The 19,337-nt window shown below is 41.0% G+C and overlaps 1 protein-coding gene across 2 annotated transcripts in view; it reads left to right on the top strand.

Moving 5' to 3' along the window:
- The window catches only part of ANO10 (anoctamin 10), a 240,231-nt gene that overhangs the window by 20,960 nt on the left and 199,934 nt on the right, over positions 1-19,337 (top strand). For both annotated transcript variants that reach the window (XM_067005638.1, XM_067005639.1), the window contains exons 5-9: positions 8,188-8,307; positions 10,457-11,026; positions 12,429-12,484; positions 14,856-14,930; positions 18,230-18,412. In XM_067005638.1, coding sequence (XP_066861739.1) covers positions 8,188-8,307; positions 10,457-11,026; positions 12,429-12,484; positions 14,856-14,930; positions 18,230-18,412 — 1,004 coding nt within the window. The remainder of the gene's footprint in view (positions 1-8,187; positions 8,308-10,456; positions 11,027-12,428; positions 12,485-14,855; positions 14,931-18,229; positions 18,413-19,337) is intronic.

Genomic DNA, 19,337 nt, shown 5'->3' with positions numbered 1-19,337 from the left:
TTTTCTCAGTTCATCTAGTTAAAGATTTGCCTTTTTTTTTGGCTGTGTTGGGTCTTTGTTGCTGTGTGTGGGCTTTCTCTAGTTGTGGTGAGTGTGGGCTACTCCCTGCTGTGGTGCATGGGCCTGTCGTTGTCACGGCCTCTCCTGCTGCAGATCTTGGGCTCCAGGCACTTGGGCTTCAGCAGTTGTGGCTCACGGGCTCAGCAGCTGTGGCTCACGGGCTCCAGAGTGCAGGCTCAGTAGTTGTGGCACACGGACCCAGCTACATCACAGCATGTGGGACCTTCCCGGGCCAGGGATTGAACCCGTGTCCCCTGCATTGGCAGGTGGATTCTTAACCACTGTGCCACCAGGGAAGCCCCTAGATTTGTCAATTTTGTTGATTTTTTCAAAGAACCAACTTTTGTTTTCTTTTCTCTATTATCTTTCTGTTCTCTATTTTGTTTATATCTGCTCCAATCTTTTTTATTTTCTTCCTTCTGCTAGCTTTGGGTTTAGATTGTTCTTCTTTTTCTAGTTCCTTAATAGTTAGGTTGTTATTTGAGGTCTTTCTCATTTTTAAATGTAAGCATGTATAGCTATAAATTTCCCCCTTAGCCTTGCTTTCTCTGTGTCCCATAAGTTTTGGTATGCTGTGTTTTGTTTTCATTCATTTCTAAGTATTTTCTAATTTCCCCTGTGGTTTCTTCCTTGACCCACTGGTTGTTTAAGAATGTGTTGTTTAATTTCCACACATTTGTGAATTCCCCAGTTTTCCTTCTGTTATTGATTTCTAACTTCATCCCGTTGTAGTCAGGGGATACTTTTTTATGATTTATATCTTTTTAAACCTGTGAGGCTTAATTTATGACCTAACATACGGTCTGTCTTGGAAAATGTCCCACATACACTCGGGAACTAAGAGTGTGTTGGTTTTTTACTGCCTGACTTATATGTAAACTGCATTTTGTAGTCTCCCCTGTCTCTGAGTTATACTGTAGACATGTATTATGGATGCTTTTGCTTGCTTTCCTTGTTGACCTGTATGGCTTTTAGGAGGTGTCTGGAAATCTGAGTGCAGGTTCTCTTCATTCCTGTTTGTCTGCATTTCCAGTTATCTGCATATGTCTTGATATTAATTATTCTGTAGCAGGTTTTTTTTGGACATATGTTCTTTCAATTTGTGGATTAGAGATTACCATGATTTCAGAAACATTTTCTTCAATTACCTTTGAAGATTTCTTTGGCTGTATTTTCTCTCTTCTTGTCTTTAGGTATGCCAATTATATATATGTGAATCTTACATATTCTCTGAAATATTTTAAAGTTTTTATGTAATTTTCTTAGTCTTCTTCATCATTTTCTGGCTTTATTTTTTCAGTTTTTCCCTTTTCAGTAGCTTTTATTGACTTTGTATCTATAGTAGTTTTATTTTTCTCTTACTTTGCTTTTCTAAGCTCCCACCTTCAGCTCTGTTAGGTCTTCCTCTAGTTTTAATTTCAGAAATGTGGTTTGCTTTAATTTCTTTAATTCCTTGAATAATTCTATAATTTTTCATTGCTTTATGCTGTAATTTTTTTGCTATGTTTCTTCTCTGCCTTTTTTTTTTTTTTTTTTTTTTTTTTGTGGTACGCGGGCCTCACTGCTGTGGCCTCTCCCATTGCGGGGCACAGGCTACGGATGCGCAGGCTCAGCAGCCATGGCTCACCGGCCCAGCCGCTCTGCGGCACGTGGGATCCTCCTGGACTGGGGCACGAACCAGTGTCCCCTGCATCAGCAGGTGGACTCTCAACCATTGTGCCACCAGGGAAGCCCTCTGCCTTTGTTTTTTTAATGGTCTTCCTTTTTTCCCTTGTATTCTTGCATAGTTCTATGCCAGTTTCTTTGTGGTGTTTACTTATTTTTTAATGAGCCCCTATTTTTTTCAGACCAGCTATTTTGGGAGGAATTGTGTGTGTTGGGGAGAGGGGATGTTGGGGGCCTCCAGTCGGGAACTGTGGTGGTCAGGAGGTTGGATTTTGCCTGGCAGTGTGCTCTCCTTGAGTCGTCTTAGAGCCTCCATGGAGCCCTGTTTCTTAGCAGGAATTTTTGCTGGGTTTGGCCTTTAGGTCTGTCTTTGGCCAACAAAGACCCACAGCTCCTGAGCTGCTCACCTCCATCCCTGGGTTCCAGTAGACAGCTCTTTGCCCAAGACGGCAGACCCATGCTTTCCTTCCTCCAGCCTTGTGTCTTTTGTCTGGCTGTGGTGCCCGGCAGGGAGCAGACACACTTCAGGGGTCTGCCAGGCGTCCCCTCTGCCTTCATTCTGGGAAAGGGGACAGTGGTTTCCCACCCCTCAGTGTCCAGGAGAACCCTGCCCTCTACCTGCTGGCCCTGGTTTGCAGGGGCATGGGTGCTCTTAGCTTACCCTGGGCTGACTTTTTAAGGCCACTTTTCAAAGTTTGTGATTTCAGTTTGTAGTTTGTTTTGTTTTCTTTTGTTCTACTTTCATCAAAGGTAGGGTTTCCTTTTATGCTTCTTGTTTACTTTGTTGTTTTTAATTTGGCGTCATGAACAAGAACAGGGTAGGGGTGTCTTTCTGCCACCATTTGTTACCAGGAGTTACATATTCTGTTTTTAGGCCATTGTTTGGTGCCATTCCAAAATTTCAAATCTTTTTTTAATCTCTTAGTGGGAGGGCATGTTTTCAGACACAGCTGGGCCCTGTATCAGTTAAAAGGCTAAGCCGACTAAGGCACTGTCCTAGTTGTTAATGTGAGCATCTCGTTTCTTCTTGTTCATCACATTAATCAGACCATCACGTGGAAACCACTGCTTCCACCTGTTAAAGAGTGAGTGTACGCTTTCATCAGATGGGACTCAGGAGCAGCCATTTCCCAAGTGCTCCCAGTTGCTTCAAAGACATTTTCACTGAACGAAAACCTTGCCGAAAATATGTAAATGGATTTCTCTTGGGTGTATAGGTAGCCAGCCTGGTGTCCTGAATCCGTAATAGAAATAACTCTCTTGTGGGCAGGATGAGGCTTTTGTAGTCAAGGATCTCTCCTCCCTTCCTTCTTCTCTCTTTCTTTTTTGCAATAAGTATGAAAACAATAAAATCATCTCAGTCGGAATCGTTTGAAATTTTGTATGCCATCTGAGATAAGAATCAAATTAACATTGTAGAAGTCTGGATTTTGAAATTCTGCATTATTCTCTTCCTCTGTGTCTTTGAAAGTGTGATCGTAATATTTGGTTGAAGAAGGAATGGTATACGCATGAAATGTGAACTATTTTCAGAGTGCAAATTTTTGAATGAATGAAACTTAGAGTAATTTAAAATCCTAGATTTTCATGAAGTTAATCCATAGAAATGGAGCTGGCCAGGGCTTTCATGAGAGACACTCTCCTTTATCTTAGGGTTAAGTTAATTTTACACACAATGATTATAATTTTATTTGTCATAATGTTGTGTTTTGATGGAAAGCTTTCATTAAGTAGAGAGCAGCTTGCCTGGTTGTAAACATGAGCTAGGGGCCGTTGACGGTGCTGTGAGCTCTGCACTTCAGGGCTCCCCTCTTCCATCAAATAGCAAACACATGGAGAACTAGGAATTGGTTATACGTGTGTCTTAGGCATCAGCGGTCATCTTGAGGGGCATCTCCTTTCCAGTTTTCTGTGTGAGCTATGATCTCTTCATAACCTCAGACTGTCTTTGCCTGTTGGTTCCTAATAGTTAATAGTCATGCAAATAACCTAACGAAAGATTTTCTTTAGAAAGGAGTTGAGGGAGCAGAGAATTTCTTATGTATTAAATTTATCCTAAGGGATATTATTTAGCTTAGGTAAAAGCTCTGTCTCAAAGTGTCTATCAGATGATTCTGATGTTTTGATTGATGGTATATGGCAGTCTCATGGTAGGTCTTTATTGTTACTCTTTTAGAACATTACAGTAACTACTTCTGAATATCTTCTGTATACAGATGGTTAGATTTTTAGAGTGACCAGATATAATCTGTCTTCTAAAATTATTTATTGACCTTATGAGAATAATAGAGTGGATGTCAAGTAAATATCATGTAGCAGGCTTGTGTATAAGACAGTGAAACCATCGATATATGTGCGTGTGTATGTGTCTAGTGCCGGGTACAGCACCATATATCTATATATCTATATCTGTGTATCTCCACACACACTGTGTTTTGCCACGTACATACTTGCAGTTTTTATGTTAAGCAGGGATGAAAACAATGCAGGAATATGAAAATGTATTTTGAAAACACAGGTATCCCTGAGAAGCAGTTTTTTCCTCTTTAAGACAAGATTGGTCTGTTCACAGCTGAGAGCTAGATGCAGGCGGGCCCTGGGCGGGGTGCTGGGCAAAGCAGCGGCTGCAGGGGCAGAGAGACTCTGTCTTCACTGTGTGGCCTCTGCTCCTAGCCGGCGCTGATCACCCCTCTGCTGGATTGGAGGCAGCATGACCCGCCCCTCCCTGCTGCACAGAAACGCCGGAAGGAGTTGTGGGAGGGATTTGAGCTTTTACTTTTACGTCATGTTAAATAGACTGTGTTAGTATTGTTATTGCGTTATTTAATTTAGAGGGTCCTACTATAAGCCAGGCTACTGACAGTCTCCCTTAAATTAGATTTTGATTAGTTTTGCTAATTATTAAATGGCTGTAATAGTTATAACCCTAGTTCTTGACAGCAGATCATTCAGCATTCTTAAAGGAAGGAATCTTGGTTTGAATTGTTCCTTTCTTTAAATAGGCCTGCACAGCATCATATTTTCCTTTGAAGGTAAGGCTCAGGTTAATTACATGCTTCACTGACATGAGAAAGTCGACGGATTGGGAAAAAAAAAAAAAAACACCTCTATTTTTAGAAGCTGAAACCAGAACCGTGCTTTTGGCATTGATGGTGAAGAGAAGCCCAGTAATTTAGGACTTGCAGTTTTATATTCTTTCTTAGTCCCTCAGTTTGCAGCCTTGTTTTTAGAGGTATACAAATGGCTTTTTATGCTTGTCTGGAAAGTTTTCTATAGCAGAATGGAGTCATTTCTTTAAAAAGAGCTTAGAAATAGTAAAATAATAATTTAGATGTTATAAGTCAGTTCAAAGTTCAGGAACTTGATACAGTAGTTGAAAAGGATAGTAATAGAAGAAAGAATTATGTACAGCTCTGCATCCCTAAATAAGAGCTAAGAATCAGAACCGGTGTGGGTGATTGACTTTCACTCATGTTAGCTGCAAAAAAACCCCACTGAAACACTTTAGAATAAGTCATGTACCACAGTGTTCATTGCAGCACTATTTACAGTAGCCAGGACACGGAAGCAACCTAACTGTCCATTGACAGATGAATGGATAAAGAAGCTGTGGTATGTATGTACAATGGAATATTACTCAGCCATAAAAAGAAACGAAATTAAGTTATTTGTAGTGAGGTGGATGGACCTAGAGTCTGTCATACGAGTGAAGTAAGTCAGAAAGAGAAAAAATACTGTATGCTAACACATATATGGAATCGAAAAAAAAATGGTTCTGATGAACCTAGGGGCAGGACAGGAATAAAGACATAGACACAGACAATGGACATGAGGACACAGGGAAGGGGAAGGGTAAGCTGGGACGAAGTGAGAGAGTGGCGTGGACATATATACACTACCAAATGTAAAATAGATAGCCAGTGGGAAGCAGCTGCATAGCACAGGGAGATCAGCTTGGTGCTTTGTGTCCACCTAGAGGGGTGGGATAAGAAGGGTGGGAGGAAGATGCAAGAGGGAGGGGATATGGGGATATATGTATGCGTATAGCTGATTCACTTTGTTATACAGCAGAAACTAACACAACATTGTAAAGCAATTATACTCCAATAAAGATGCTAAAAAATATATTAAAAATGGACTTGACCAGAGGTTGATATAACTTAAACCATACACCTTTTTACCCTAGTTGTTGATATTTTGAGTATATACCTTTTTCAGTTATTGAGAAGGGGGATTTTATCACAACCCTAGCTTTTTAAGACTTTTTTCCTCTGTATAATTTATGCATGAGATATAGTTGTAAGAAGAACCATCTATTAAGAATCCTTCTTTTTTTGCAATCCATACTTTTTCCTGAGTATTTTCAAAATCAGTTTTATCTTTTCTTATCTGATAAGAAAAGCCTACATTCACAAACAGCAAATATCAAAATCAGAAAAAACTTCCTGTTTTCAGCAATCGTTTGGTACAGTTTTAACACTTGTGCACATATCTGAGAGAGACGAACACATTTAACGAAAGACAGTATCCCCTAGTGATAATATTGATAATTTTTCCTACTGTTAGTATCAGATATCTCCTCTTTATTATCCTTTTTTCATTTCTAAGAAGTTAGGTTTTCTTTTAAATTACTCTGAAGATTTTATAATAGGGCATCTGTCCTGAGACTACCACCTCTCTTTGTTATATGCAGTATTTGTACATCAAATACTTAAATCATGTTTCTCTTCCACGCTGCAGACATTTATTTGCCGTCCTCATTCAAGGGCCTACTGCCTGATGTGCTCTTTGGGAACAAGGTAGATAGGAGGAGATGAGGAAGTCAGCCCTCAGAAGAGATGAGCTGATTAAAACAGCTGCTAGGAACTCGCGTGGGAAGTGCTCCGTCTCCCCGTATATGGCACAGCGTGTGCATTTGAGTTCTCCATGAACTGAACACATTTCCTCTTAAAGACCTGAAGACCTGTCTACCCAGTGAGTCATTCTGAATAATTATGGATGAGAGAATGCCCCGTTTTCATTTATATCATTAGGGGATATTGTCTTTGGTTAGGTTTGTTTGTCTCTCTGTAACCAACCTGGGTTCTTGGACCCTTCAAACAATAGAAATTATGAAGAGGCCAGATGAAATTCAGGGAAGGCTTGATTGGGACTCATGCTGCAGCACAAGGGAACTAAAACAAGTAACACGTGCCCTTGCTTGTTCCTGGGGGGTGGGGGTGGGGGGAGGTACCAGGCGGTCCCTTAAATAGGGTGAGGCTGGGGGCGGATTGGTGGGTCAGGCTGGAGGCGTGGCTTAGGTTGTCTGCCTAGTTGCTTGGTGGTGCTGTGTGCAGGGTACATGGGCTATACTCTGCTTTTGCTCCCAGCTCCTCAGAAGTGGCAGTTGGTTTGTGGCCTTTTTTGAATCTTATTTTTCATAATTTGCCCCAACTGTGCTTGGCCCGCATAAGGTAGGTTTTAGTCCCTTATAATTTCTTCGTCTTCTGTTGCTGGAGGAGACATTTATCCAGGTGCAAACACTCCTGTAAAGGGTCCCAGGTCCCAGCCTGTCTCATCTCCCAGGTATGTGCACAAGTGTTAAAATCATACCAAACGATTGCTGAAAGCAGGAAGTCTTGCTTTATTTTGATATTTGCTGTTTGTGAATGTAATCCTTTGTTAGTAGATTAGAAAAGGTAAAAATGATTTTGAAATTACTCAGGATCAGTAACAATGAAAGGAACTGAACATGCTCTTACCTTCACTGTAGTGAGAGGACAGATTGGTAAAATTTTTTCTAGAGGCTGTTTTGTAATATGTGTCCAAGTTTAAGATACATATGTTCTGCTCTTGGAGCTAGCAATTCTACTTCTAAGTGTATGTACCAAGGAAATAGTTGACAGGTGGGGAGAGTTATATATATAAGAATTTTAACATTATTTATAATAGTGAAAAAAGGAAACAAGTATTTTTCAATAGAGGATTAGTTAAATTATAGCACTTCATACAAGGGAATATTATGACACCGTGAAAAAGGTCATTCATGTTCTGTTTATATTGTCATTGAAAAATATTCATCATATACTACATGAGATTACAGAATGATGTGTAGAGAATGATCCCTTTTGTTTCTAAAATAAATATTTATGGATGTATATTTTGAAGTCTGCTTATACACTAAATTGCTATTTACAGTGGTTATGTTTTTGTAGAAGGGAGAGAATAACAAGGGCCTCTCTAAATTCTAACCTGTGCCTTTCTGTAAGGTTTAAAATTTTACATCGACTTGTATTGCTCATAGCCAAAGGAAATAGTAAAGATATTTACATTCTGAAGAACAGAAGAATACGCACCTTGGGAGCAGGCAGGATAGCGTTGATCTCTGTGTAGACCTTCTCTCTTCCTGGAGAGTTTGGGTAGCATTTCATGAAGCGTATCATGAACAAAATCTCAAACCCATCTCGCCTGTTCCTTCCGCAGTGAGGAGGCTGCTCACATCTGGCATCGTGATTCAGGTGTTTCCACTGCATGACAACGAAGCCCTGAAGAAGCTGGAGGACACCTGGTATACTCGGTTTACCTTAAAGTATCAGCCTATAGGTATGTGTCAGTGCCTGCTGTCTTAGAGAAGAGGAAGATGCAGCAGTGGTGGTATCCCTCTTGGGTAGATACTTAATGCTGTGCTGGGCAGGGCTCACCAGCTGCATGTGGGCAAAAAACTGGTGAGGGGGGTAGAGGGGTTACATGACCTCTTTGTTTATTTTATTTCTGATACCATTTTAGATGAACTGAATTACAGGCTGTTATTAAATTTCACCAACGATACAGGCAATCCAGAGTGGCCTTCATGAGTACGTGTCAGATTTGTTGTAGAACATACTTTATAAGAATCTAGTTTGACTGTGAATATTTTGTGTTTGAAAATTTCTGTTTCTTTAGAGCTAATCAGTGGGCCAAGCTGCACTCATTCTTAGTGGCAGACTAGCAGGCCTAAACATCTTTTGAGTTAGTTTATAAGGATCTTGGTGTGCATTACTGGAACTGTGCATTTTCTCTGAAGACACTTAGAAGAATAACCATTAATTTATTTGGTGTGTGTTGAACATTACTCTGTGTAAACTTCTGTCAATATGGATGTTCAATTTTTTTGGTTCAGTTATGTCTTTTAAGCATAAGGATTATATTTAAGATGGTAGTTTTCACCATAAGCATTACTATCAGTTTTTCTTTAAAGAACATTGCCTTTTTCACTTTGTTTAAAGGAATTCCTCTCAAATTTTCTTTCTAATTGCCATTTCTGAAAATAATTATTATAATATTGTAACAGTGAACATAAATCATTTTTAAGGTCAAATTTTGAAATTGCATTTTGAATTTTTTTTGTATTCTTTGAAAGGAAAAATGTTTGTTTTTGATAGTTCCAGGTGATGTAATAGTCATTTTATGTTACACTTAGGGCATTTTTTCACCTTGTTTAGCATTTAGGTGGCAGTAAATTTAAATATTGCCTCTAGGTCTTGTGAGTGACCGTATCCAGGAGCTACTTCTTAGAAAGTGAGGGGGAAAAAGTGAGTTGATGGTGAAGGCTGAGCATGGGTGTGGTAGTGGTTTAGAGGCCTCTGGGAGTGCTGGGACTGAAGATAGTAGCTGGGGCTCAGGAAAATTTTGAACTTCCGCCTGAGATCAAAAGAGAGAGGTGGTCTGATATGGAGCCCAGGACCATGAGTGGCTTTTTAAAAAATCTTTTAACCTGATTCTGATTTGAGGTTACCTCATCATACCCACTGTTTGGACATGCTCCTGACTTAGTAGAAGAATTAAGGATAGGGGAAAATAGCATCCCTGTTTACTGTAAACCATCCACATAGACTGATCTGACACATTATCTTAAAAAAAAAAAAAAGAAAAAACACAATGTTTTAACTTTATGTAATTAACCAAGAAATACTAACTCTAACTATTACACCTCCCTCACCCCCTGCATCCCACCTTGGTCCCAGTGCAAGATGCTTTTACAGTCTAGGCAGTCACCCATGTAGATGTGGCCGGCAAAGGACTTGGTGTTCCTGACCTCTTTGGGGTTAGCTGGCTGTTGTTGCTTGGCCCTTCTTCTGCCCAGTGCATTTATCTATATGAAAGTATAGATAAATGTATTCCATGTATTCTAAAAGTTAATGTGTAGAATATTGTTTTGTGCTTTTGAATAATTTTTCTTCAGTGTATTGAAAAGTTTGCCATGATATATTGATGAAAATTTACAGCTTTGAGTAGGGAGAGCAGGATACTATGGATGAGGAGTCTTCTTTGAAAATAACCTTTATAACTCTAGTATTAAAGTGAGAGAAGAGTGGGGAGCATAAAGTAAACCCCCAAATTAAGATGGTTCATTGGCCACGGCAGAATTTAAACTAGGACCTTGGATATTGAGGATGAGCCCGAGGTGAGTTTTTCCTTGTGAAGAAGGCCTCCACCAGATGAGAAGGTGAAGAGAAGCAGACCCAAAGCAGCCCCAGCAGCTGTGGCCTGAGCCCTGAGCTGGGGGAAGTGTCAGGCTTATTGCTGTAGAGACAGGCGAGGTCTTTGTACTTCATGGAGGATGGATTTACCATCACACACCAATTGGGAAATAAGGGTTTTAGATGATCCCCACTTAAGTAAGAAAGTGAATAAGCTTACTTGAAATGATTTTTTAAAAAAATCAAGTCTTTGCCAGTCGGGACTTAAGGTGGTTTTTTTCCTTTCGTTGTAGATAGTATTCGTGGATACTTTGGAGAAACAATCGCTCTTTACTTTGGATTTTTGGAATATTTCACTTTTGCCTTAATCCCTGTGGCGGTCCTTGGGCTACCTTACTACCTGTTTGTGTGGGAAACCTATGACAAGTATGTGGTCTTCGCCTCATTCAACCTGATCTGGTCCACAGTGATCCTGGAAGTGTGGAAGCGTGGCTGTGCCAGTATGACCTACAGGTGGGGGACCCTGGTCATGAAGAGACAGTTTGAGGAGCCCCGGCCGGGATATCATGGGGTCCTGGGTATCAATTCTGTCACCGGCAGGGAGGAACCACTGTACCCCAGCTACAAGAGACAGTTGCGCATTTACCTGGTCTCCCTGCCGTTTGTGTGCCTCTGTCTCTATTTCTCTCTGTTTGTCATGATGATTTACTTTGACATGGAGGCCTGGGCCTTGGATCTACATGAGAACAGCGGGTCCGAGTGGACCAGTGTCTTGTTGTATGTGCCCAGCATCACCTACGCCATCGTGATTGAGATCGTGAACCGCCTCTATCGATGTGCTGCTGAGTTTTTAACTTCATGGGGTAAGACTCAATGCTTTGAATTTATGTCTCATTTGCCTAATAAGAAATAGTGCTTCGATCATAGGATTCATGTAACCACTACCTTGCAAAGAAGATAGATGTTGCTCTGGGCTCATTCTAGAGACATAAGGAAAAGTCATCGGCTCTGGGAGCTCTGATGATCTCCAGGTCACGGTTCTCACAGCTCTCATTTATTGTCAGTTACTATGTTCCAGGTGCCCTGCTAAGCACTTTATCCATAGTTCCTCATTTTCGCCTGCTCAGGACACCATGAAATAGAAGTTATTTCACAGTTTTATGGCTAAAGATACTGAGAATTAACAAAGTTTAGACAGCAAATGGTAGAGGCAGGCTAGTCCAACCTGTGCTCCTAATACTATATCATGTTTTATGCTAAGGATAAAATCAGTTGAATTATCTCCACAATACTCTGGCTGAAAGAACTATGTCTGGGGTCTGAAAACCAGTTGTGTAGTTGTGTGGGGCCTGCCATTGAACTCAGTGAAGGCAGGTGTTCTTGTCTGTTTCTGTAGTAAGAGGAACTTGGTTATAGTTTTAAAAAGGTCTTGATGGGCCATTCGCTCATTAATTAGTTTATTCATTCAAACAAATAAATAGGCTATATTAAGCCCTAGGAAGAAGTCTAGGCCTTCACTTCATGGACCAGAAAGGTATTTAAAATTCTTTTTATTAGTCATATAACAACAGCTACCATTTATTGAGTGCTTTCCTTGAGCTGATGCTGGGGTTTGGTAGTATTTCTAATCCTGACGGTGACCCTGGGAGGAGGGTGGTGTCAGCCCTGTTTTGTAGGCAAGGGGGCTGAGTGTTAGGAGGTTGAGTGACTTGCCCAAGGTCAGATAATGGCTGAGCTGAGGTTCAAATCCAGGTCAGCCTAACATTGCTTCTCTGTGCAAGGTGATACTTCTGTTCAGAATCTTCCTTTTTTGTCCTTTTGCCCTGTTGTCTTGGGACTTGCACAGTGCCTCCTTTTCTTAGGGTGGAAATTTGAGTTTCCTTTTAAGTTAATCCTTATAAACTTTATTTATTGCCCTGCTCTTTAGAGGTTGCGCTCAGTTTTACTATTACCACTGATACAGGGTCTTTTTCTGGTATCTGTGGGATCATTTGCCAACACTTACTACATTTCTTTATTGCAGTAATATTTAAAAAATAATTTCGGACCACAGTGCTATTGCAGTATCTTGAAAAATGTGTCTTAAATTTAGTTTCTTTTTTGTTTGATGTTCTTGGTGAAAAGCAGTAGCCTGGCACGTTTACTGACTGAGGCTCTGTTTTTGAACATCTCTGCCCTCAGCACAAGTCTCACTTTACTTCATGACAATGCTCCCATTCTGCTTTCTTACCTGAGAGACATTACCTCTCCTTTTTAATATTTTAGAGAATCACAGATTGGAATCTGCCTACCAGAATCACCTAATTCTGAAAGTGTTAGTGGTAAGTAGATCTTTTATATACAAGTCCATTGTACTTTTGAAACTAACACATACTACTTAATATTTAGGAGTATAAATATGAAGACTTGTTCTGATTTAAGGTATCAGGTAGTTAATATACTTTGTCCAAGTAGGCAAGGATTGATTAATGAGTGTTTACATAAACGTTCAACAGTCTTATTACAAATGTGCACATGGTATAGGACTTTAAATGTAGAAATTAGTATTATAGCCAATTTCCAATTATTTAAAAAAACTACAGACACGTTTCTATTATTTTCCTTTTGGTGACTTGGGTTTGAATATTTCATTATTCAACAATCCTTCCAGTTATCCACTTTCTGTTTAGTGATGGAGCATTAAATTATTATTTTTAAAAAATTTTGTCTAAGAAATTTCCAAAGTCCAGGAGGTTCCCAGCATGTTTTGAAGAGTAGGAGGAAAGGGATGGAGGGAAGGCACTGTGTAACCTGCTGGCTGTTTGTGTAAAAGTGCACACATTATGCCTCTTCCCACCATTATTAGTAATAACAAAGAGGTACCAGCCTGAAATCACCTTGTTTATCCGGAGATTACCTCAGCCATCTGTAACATAGCTGAGAATCAAGAAAGTGTGCATAAGGAGTCCTCTGAACTATCCACTGGAATTGATTTAACCCAGTCCATGTACTTTACTCCCAGGCCCTTGCTTAGAAAGAGCCTTTGTTCCAGCTGTAGAAGTCATTCTGAGAAGCTTATTTATCTCGTCTTTCCATCCTTAAAAGATGAAAAACCACCATTAGGAAGGTGATTAGGTTTCTGGAAGTAGGTAAATTTATAGAGGCAAGGGCCCGGAAGGAAATGGAAAACCTCTCATAAATAGGTAATGAGAATTCAACAATTTCAGCAATTTGGACATGAGAAAAGGGGCAAGCGACCATCCATATCTAAAAAGGCTCCGAAGGCCTCACTCTAGCCATGTAAAATAATTTATATTCAAAATGTTGGTGCTGAATCAGCAAGGATGCTCCGTTCTGTGTTCTCTGTGTGAGAAAACAAGCAGGGGAATGTGTAATGCATTAAAACCTTCATTCAAAAAGATCCCAATATGGAGCTTTTTCCCTTAGAGGTAAGACACTCCATTTGTCTTAAAGAGTTTAGTTATTTGTAACACTTGATTATTCTCTGATGGTGCCAGATACAATGTCAGGTGACTGTCTTGTAAAGAGACTCATCCCTTAGAGTCTGTTCATCCTCCACTGTGTGTACTAGGTCTCTCCCTTCCTTTTGAATCTTGTGCGGAGAGCATTTCTCAACCTTCCGAGCTTCTGCTTTTCAACTTCTACTCTAACTCAGCACCCCCATCCCTCCCCACACCTCCCTCTACCCTGTGGCCACATTGTGTTACTGCTCATTCGCTCCAGTGACTCCCTCTTCCCTCACCTATGAAGTGCTCATACTGTGCACAGAGCAGTCTTTTGTCTCGGAAAGTGATGCTGCACAGGAGGAAGTAGCCAGCGTGCGGCTGGGGGACAGGAAGGAAACCCATCAGCCCTGGGGGCAATTGCAGGCTCTTGAGCAGGGGAGCTACTTGAAGAAATGGCACCTGTTGTGGTGGGATCTCCACCCCACTCCCTGCACCCCCTACCCCTGAACCATGTGTCTGGGCAGGGCAGTGTCAGGCCCATGGTGACAAAGATGCTGCCGGGGCCAGGCTCGTTGTTCTGTTCTCCCTTGCTAGTGCCCCTCGGCTACCTAGGTGTCTCTCTGGGGGGCGGGGGGATCTCAGGTCCCTTGGCACAGAGAGACTTCCAGGGCTGGACTGCTTGTTGGGGCAGGGCCCTCCTTTCTGGTGCTGCCGGGCCACCCCACTATCTCTCCGTGGGGCAGGGGAGTGGCAGGGCTGAAGGGAAGGAGAACACATCCCCTCACAGCTTATTGTTAGTGGGGGGTCCTCGTCAGTCTCCCTGTTAGTGCTGCTGGGCTTGCCTGTTGTCAGGACTTCTATTCTGAGCTGGGTGGGCAGGAGGAATGTGCCTCCCTGCTGCCTGGGTTACTAGGTTGGGGGTGGGAGATGCTGGGCCTTGGACTCTCTCTTTTTAAAGAAAGTAGTAGGGACACGTAAGATGCGCTGGTGCTGTGTTGTTCCTTCAGCCCTGGGGTCCCAAACCTGTTCTTCTTCCTTTTAGCACCTTTCAGAGCTCTCCTTTGGTTGCCTCTCGTGATATTTTGGTTTCATAGATGTGCTTAGCGAGGGGGAGTAGGAGAAACATGTCCAAGCCACCTTGTCTGGACCGGAAGTCCCTCATTACGTTTTTTAAATGCGGTTTTTATAGTTGTAATGAAGTACTGTGATGCAATATTAAATATTGCTATCTCTTTTTTTTTGGCAGTTCAACTTTTTAAATTGCTTTGCCTCACTCTTCTACATTGCCTTTGTCCTGAGGGATATGAAGCTTTTGCGTCAGGTGAGTGTGAAAAACAGAAAGGTATCAATTTTTTAGGTTTTAGAGGTGGTTTCCTATATTCAGGTAATGTAATTGTCTTCCCATTACTATCATTATAAATAAAATTATTACATTTTGTGTACTTCCAAGCCCAATTCTAAATAAACAACCATTAGCAATTGTACCGTGTATTATACTCAACTGGAAAGAAATTTGTTGAAGCTAACCAACTTGCAAAATAAATCATGTAGAGCACAAAATCAAATATAGAGTTCATATCAAAACTTGTAAAAGCAATTTTAACAGCAAAATATATTCATTAATTGAATTTGTGTGTGTGTCTCAGGTAATGGTATAACCTTAAATAGTTCTTTCACGTTTCTTTTTTTTAAATTTAATTTTATTATTTTTGGCTGCATTGGGTCTTCATTGCTGCGTGCGGGCTTTCTCTAGTTGTGGTGAGTGGGGGCTACTCTTTGTTGCAGCACGCGGGCTTCTCATTGTGGTGACTTCTCGTTGCAGAGCAAAGGCTCTAGGCATGTGGGCTTCAGTAGTTGCAGCACATGGGCTCAGTAGTTGCGACACCGGACCCTAGAGTGTGTGGGTTTCAGTAGTTGTGTCTCTCTGGCTCTAGAGCGCAGGCTCAGTAGTTGTGGCGCATGGGCTTAGTTGCTCTGCGGCATGTGGGATCTTCCCAGCCCAGGGATCAAACCTATGCCCCCTGCATTGGCAGGTGGATTCTTTTTTTTTTCCCTAATAAATTTATTTATTTTATTTATTTATTTTTGGCTGTGTTGGGTCTTCGTTGCTGCGCATGGGCTTTCTCTAGTTGTGGCAAGCGGGGGCTACTCTTTGTTGCAGTGCATGGTCTTCTCATCGTAGTGGCTTCTCTTGTTGTGGAGCACAGGCTCTAGGCATGTGGGCTTCAGTAGTTGTGGCACATGGGCTCAGTAGTTGGGGCTCGTGGGCTGTAGAGCGCAGGCTCAGCAGTTGTGGCACACGGGCTTAGTTGCTCCGTGCCATGTGGGATCTTCCCGGACCAGGGGAGATGGTGTCAAATGGGATCCGTGTCCCCTGCATTGGTAGGTGGATTCTTAAGCACTGTGCCACCAGGGAAGCCCCTACAGGCTGATCCTTAACCACTGTACCACCAGGGAACTCCCACACATTTCACTTTTAAATTAGAAAGTTGTTAAACTTTAGAGACCAGCAGATCCTATGCACTGCTGTATCGTTTCTGAAATGTTTAAGAAAGATGATATATTTTGTTGTGTTACCATTTCTGGATCACATGATAATAGTGAATAATAAATTAAATTATTACTTTCTAATTTCTCTTTTTTATTTTTTTATTTTTTAATTTTTTTTTATTTTTGTGGTACGCGGGCCTCTCACTGTTGTGGCCTCTCCTGTGGTGGAGCACAGGCTCTGGACGCGCAGGCTCAGCGGCCATGGCTCACAGGCCCAGCTGCTCTGCGGCATGTGGGATCTTCCCGGACAGGGGCACAAACCTGTGTTCCCTGCATTGGCAGGCGGACTCTCAACCACTGAGCCACCAGGGAAGCCCTAATTTCTCTTTTTTATACTTGAGCCACCTACCAGTAAGGGCTCTTCCTTCCTGGTTTTAATTTACTGTGATTGTTAGTGAGCAGAATCTCAAAGCCTAGGCTTCTTAATCTTTATATGAGAGCTTGGGATCGTTTTTCAAGGAATTAAAAAATTTGTATAACAGAGAAAGTTAAAAGATTTTGTAGTTACGGTTCTAAGAGCTTGCATAAAAGTAAAATTAAATATTGTGTTCTTAGTATTTAAAAAATGATTTTTGAAAATACTGCATTTGAAATCGATAGGTTAGACGTACATACCTTTTCCAATCCCACCATTATTGTATTAGTGGGGTATGACTCCTCATTTCTTATACTTTAGAGAGTCTCCTTTATTTAACAGGGGGCAGGGGGATGGGGGAAGTCTCTTTAAAACACAGAATTTTAATATCAGCTAAGGTGGTTTGTGATGAAAACATACCTATCTGGGGAAAGTGGAAATTAACACAGTACCTCTGGAAACTACTTGGGCAACTTTGCCAAGAACAGTTAATCCATCCCTAGTAAATCATCAGAGGTGGGGTGAAGATTCATGCATGTAGGTAAGGGGCAGCATTTATAATAGTCGGGGTTGGGAATAATACTTACATTCAACAACAGTGCATGAGCTAAGTAAAAAAGAATTATTCATGACATGGGAAAGTGCTCACAATATAGTAAGTGAGAAAAGAAATCTACAAAGCTGTTTATATATAGGATGATTCTACTTTTATTTTTACATATGATTATAAAGAAATATTTAGGGGACTTCCCTGGTCGTGCAGTGGTCAGGAATCCGCCTGCCAATACAGGGGACATGGGTTTGATCCCTGGTCCGTGAAGATCCCACATGCCGCAGAGCAACTAAGCCCGTGCACCACAACTACTGAAGCACCTAGAACCCGTGCTCCGCAGCAAGAGAAGCCACTGCAGCCAGAAGCCTGTGCACTGCAACAAAGAGTAGCCCCCCACTCGCCTGAACTAGAGAAAGCCTGTGCACAGCAACAAAGACCCAATGCAGCCCAAAAATAAATTAGTTAATTAAAAAAATATTTAGAATATTAGTAGTGGTTCTGACATGGTTGTGGAATTAAGGGTGACTTTTTTTTCTATCTTTTAAGTTTTTCTACAGTGAGGGAAGATATATTACGTTTATAAAAATAAGTTGTGGGCTTCCCTGGTGGCGCAGTGGTTGGGAGTCTGCCTGCCAATGTAGGGGACGCGGGTTCATGCCCCGGTCCGGGAAGATCCCACATGCCGCGGAGCGGCTGGGCCCGTGAGCCATGGCCACTGAGCCTGCGTGTCCGGAGCCTGTGCTCCGCAACGGGAGAGGCCACAACAGTGAGAGGCCTGCGTACCGGAAAAAAAAAAAAAAAAAAAAAGTTGTGGCTAAACTCTTTTCAAAGTTGGTGACATCATTTAGACTCACATGTTGCAGCCAGGATGAGATAATAAAAAACACAATTGCAAGCTAATTTGTTCTCCTACCGACTCATAACCAGTTTTTTATTATAATCTTATTTGTATTATAATCTTTTTGTATTTTAGTCTGTCTTTCCTATGAAAAAAACAATAAATTAGAAACATCATTCTAACACCTAGCTTTTCCAATACTAGTTTTTATAACATAATAGTATACTATTTGTTGAAGATTCTTTTTTTTTACTGCATAGTTATACACATGCTTTGGTTTGGTTAAGCCACATTACCAAATATCATTTATGTGCTTCTCTTCAGAGCTTGGCTACTCTCCTGATTACCTCCCAAATCTTTAACCAAATTGTAGAATCTCTTCTTCCTTACTGGCTCCAAAAGAAGCAGCATGTGAAGGTAAAGAAGAAGGTGCAGGCTTTAAAGGCAGACATCGATGCTACATTATATGAACAGGTCATTCTGGAAAAGGAAATGGGAACTTACTTGGTAAGTTTGAATATTGCTGAATTAAACATTGATTGAAAGTGAATAACAGTCATTTCCAGACTGTATACAACAAATAAGTAACCACTCATTGTCTCAGGTGTGACTATTTTGTAAGTGCTTTCCAGCCAGTTTTCTTACCATGAACTACTTTAAAGTTAAAAAGATGGAACTGTGTATCAAAATGCTGCTATCTTGAACTGGAAGTTATGCCTAATATCCAAAGGATGAGTCCAGTGAATTTCGAGACTGCTCTGCTGAGGGTGGTGGGAATGTTTCATAGACGGCAGAGCAAGGGAGAGGTGAGATGGCCGTGGAGCCATTGTTTGCTCTGGACACTTTAAACTCAAAGAAAAAATTGAAGCCCATCGTTAAAAATGGAATGCCAATCTGAAGATTAATTTATAATATAGTTTAAATTACTTAGTGCTGTAGTAAATATAAAATAGTTCTTTTAAGACAGAGAATTTCTGAATTATTTTTAGGAACTCCAAGTAGGTCATTGGAAGTTCTTAAACCTAAACATGTATTCAGCAAATGTTTACTGAGCTCTGACTACATTCAGTGTATCTCTTTTGAGGGGGTCAGGTGTTGGGGTCATGTTTGCTTTAGGTCATTGTTTCTTATATCCTGCCCCTTCCTTCTGGGTGTGATATTCTTAGTGAAATAGATCCTTTAGGGAGGGTCCATTATTGTTAAACTTTCATAGTCTTGGTTTTCATCATGAATGAATGAGTCTCCTGATTACTGAATTTCTTGGCTGACTTTCATAGTTTTTCTTGTATGCTTAAGAATTTTAGTTTGTATGTTTATCTTGAGCAGGATTTTATTCTCTCTCTCCTGCTCGCTTCTCTCTGTCTTATTTTTGCAGTCCCCCCTGCCCCACCCCCTAGTCCAGAACCAGGAGTTTGTAGCCCAGAGCTCACAT

Source organism: Kogia breviceps, chromosome 10, assembly GCF_026419965.1.
Source record: "Kogia breviceps isolate mKogBre1 chromosome 10, mKogBre1 haplotype 1, whole genome shotgun sequence".
NCBI lineage: Eukaryota > Metazoa > Chordata > Mammalia > Artiodactyla > Physeteridae > Kogia > Kogia breviceps.
This window is presented reverse-complemented; position numbering and strand designations above follow the sequence as displayed.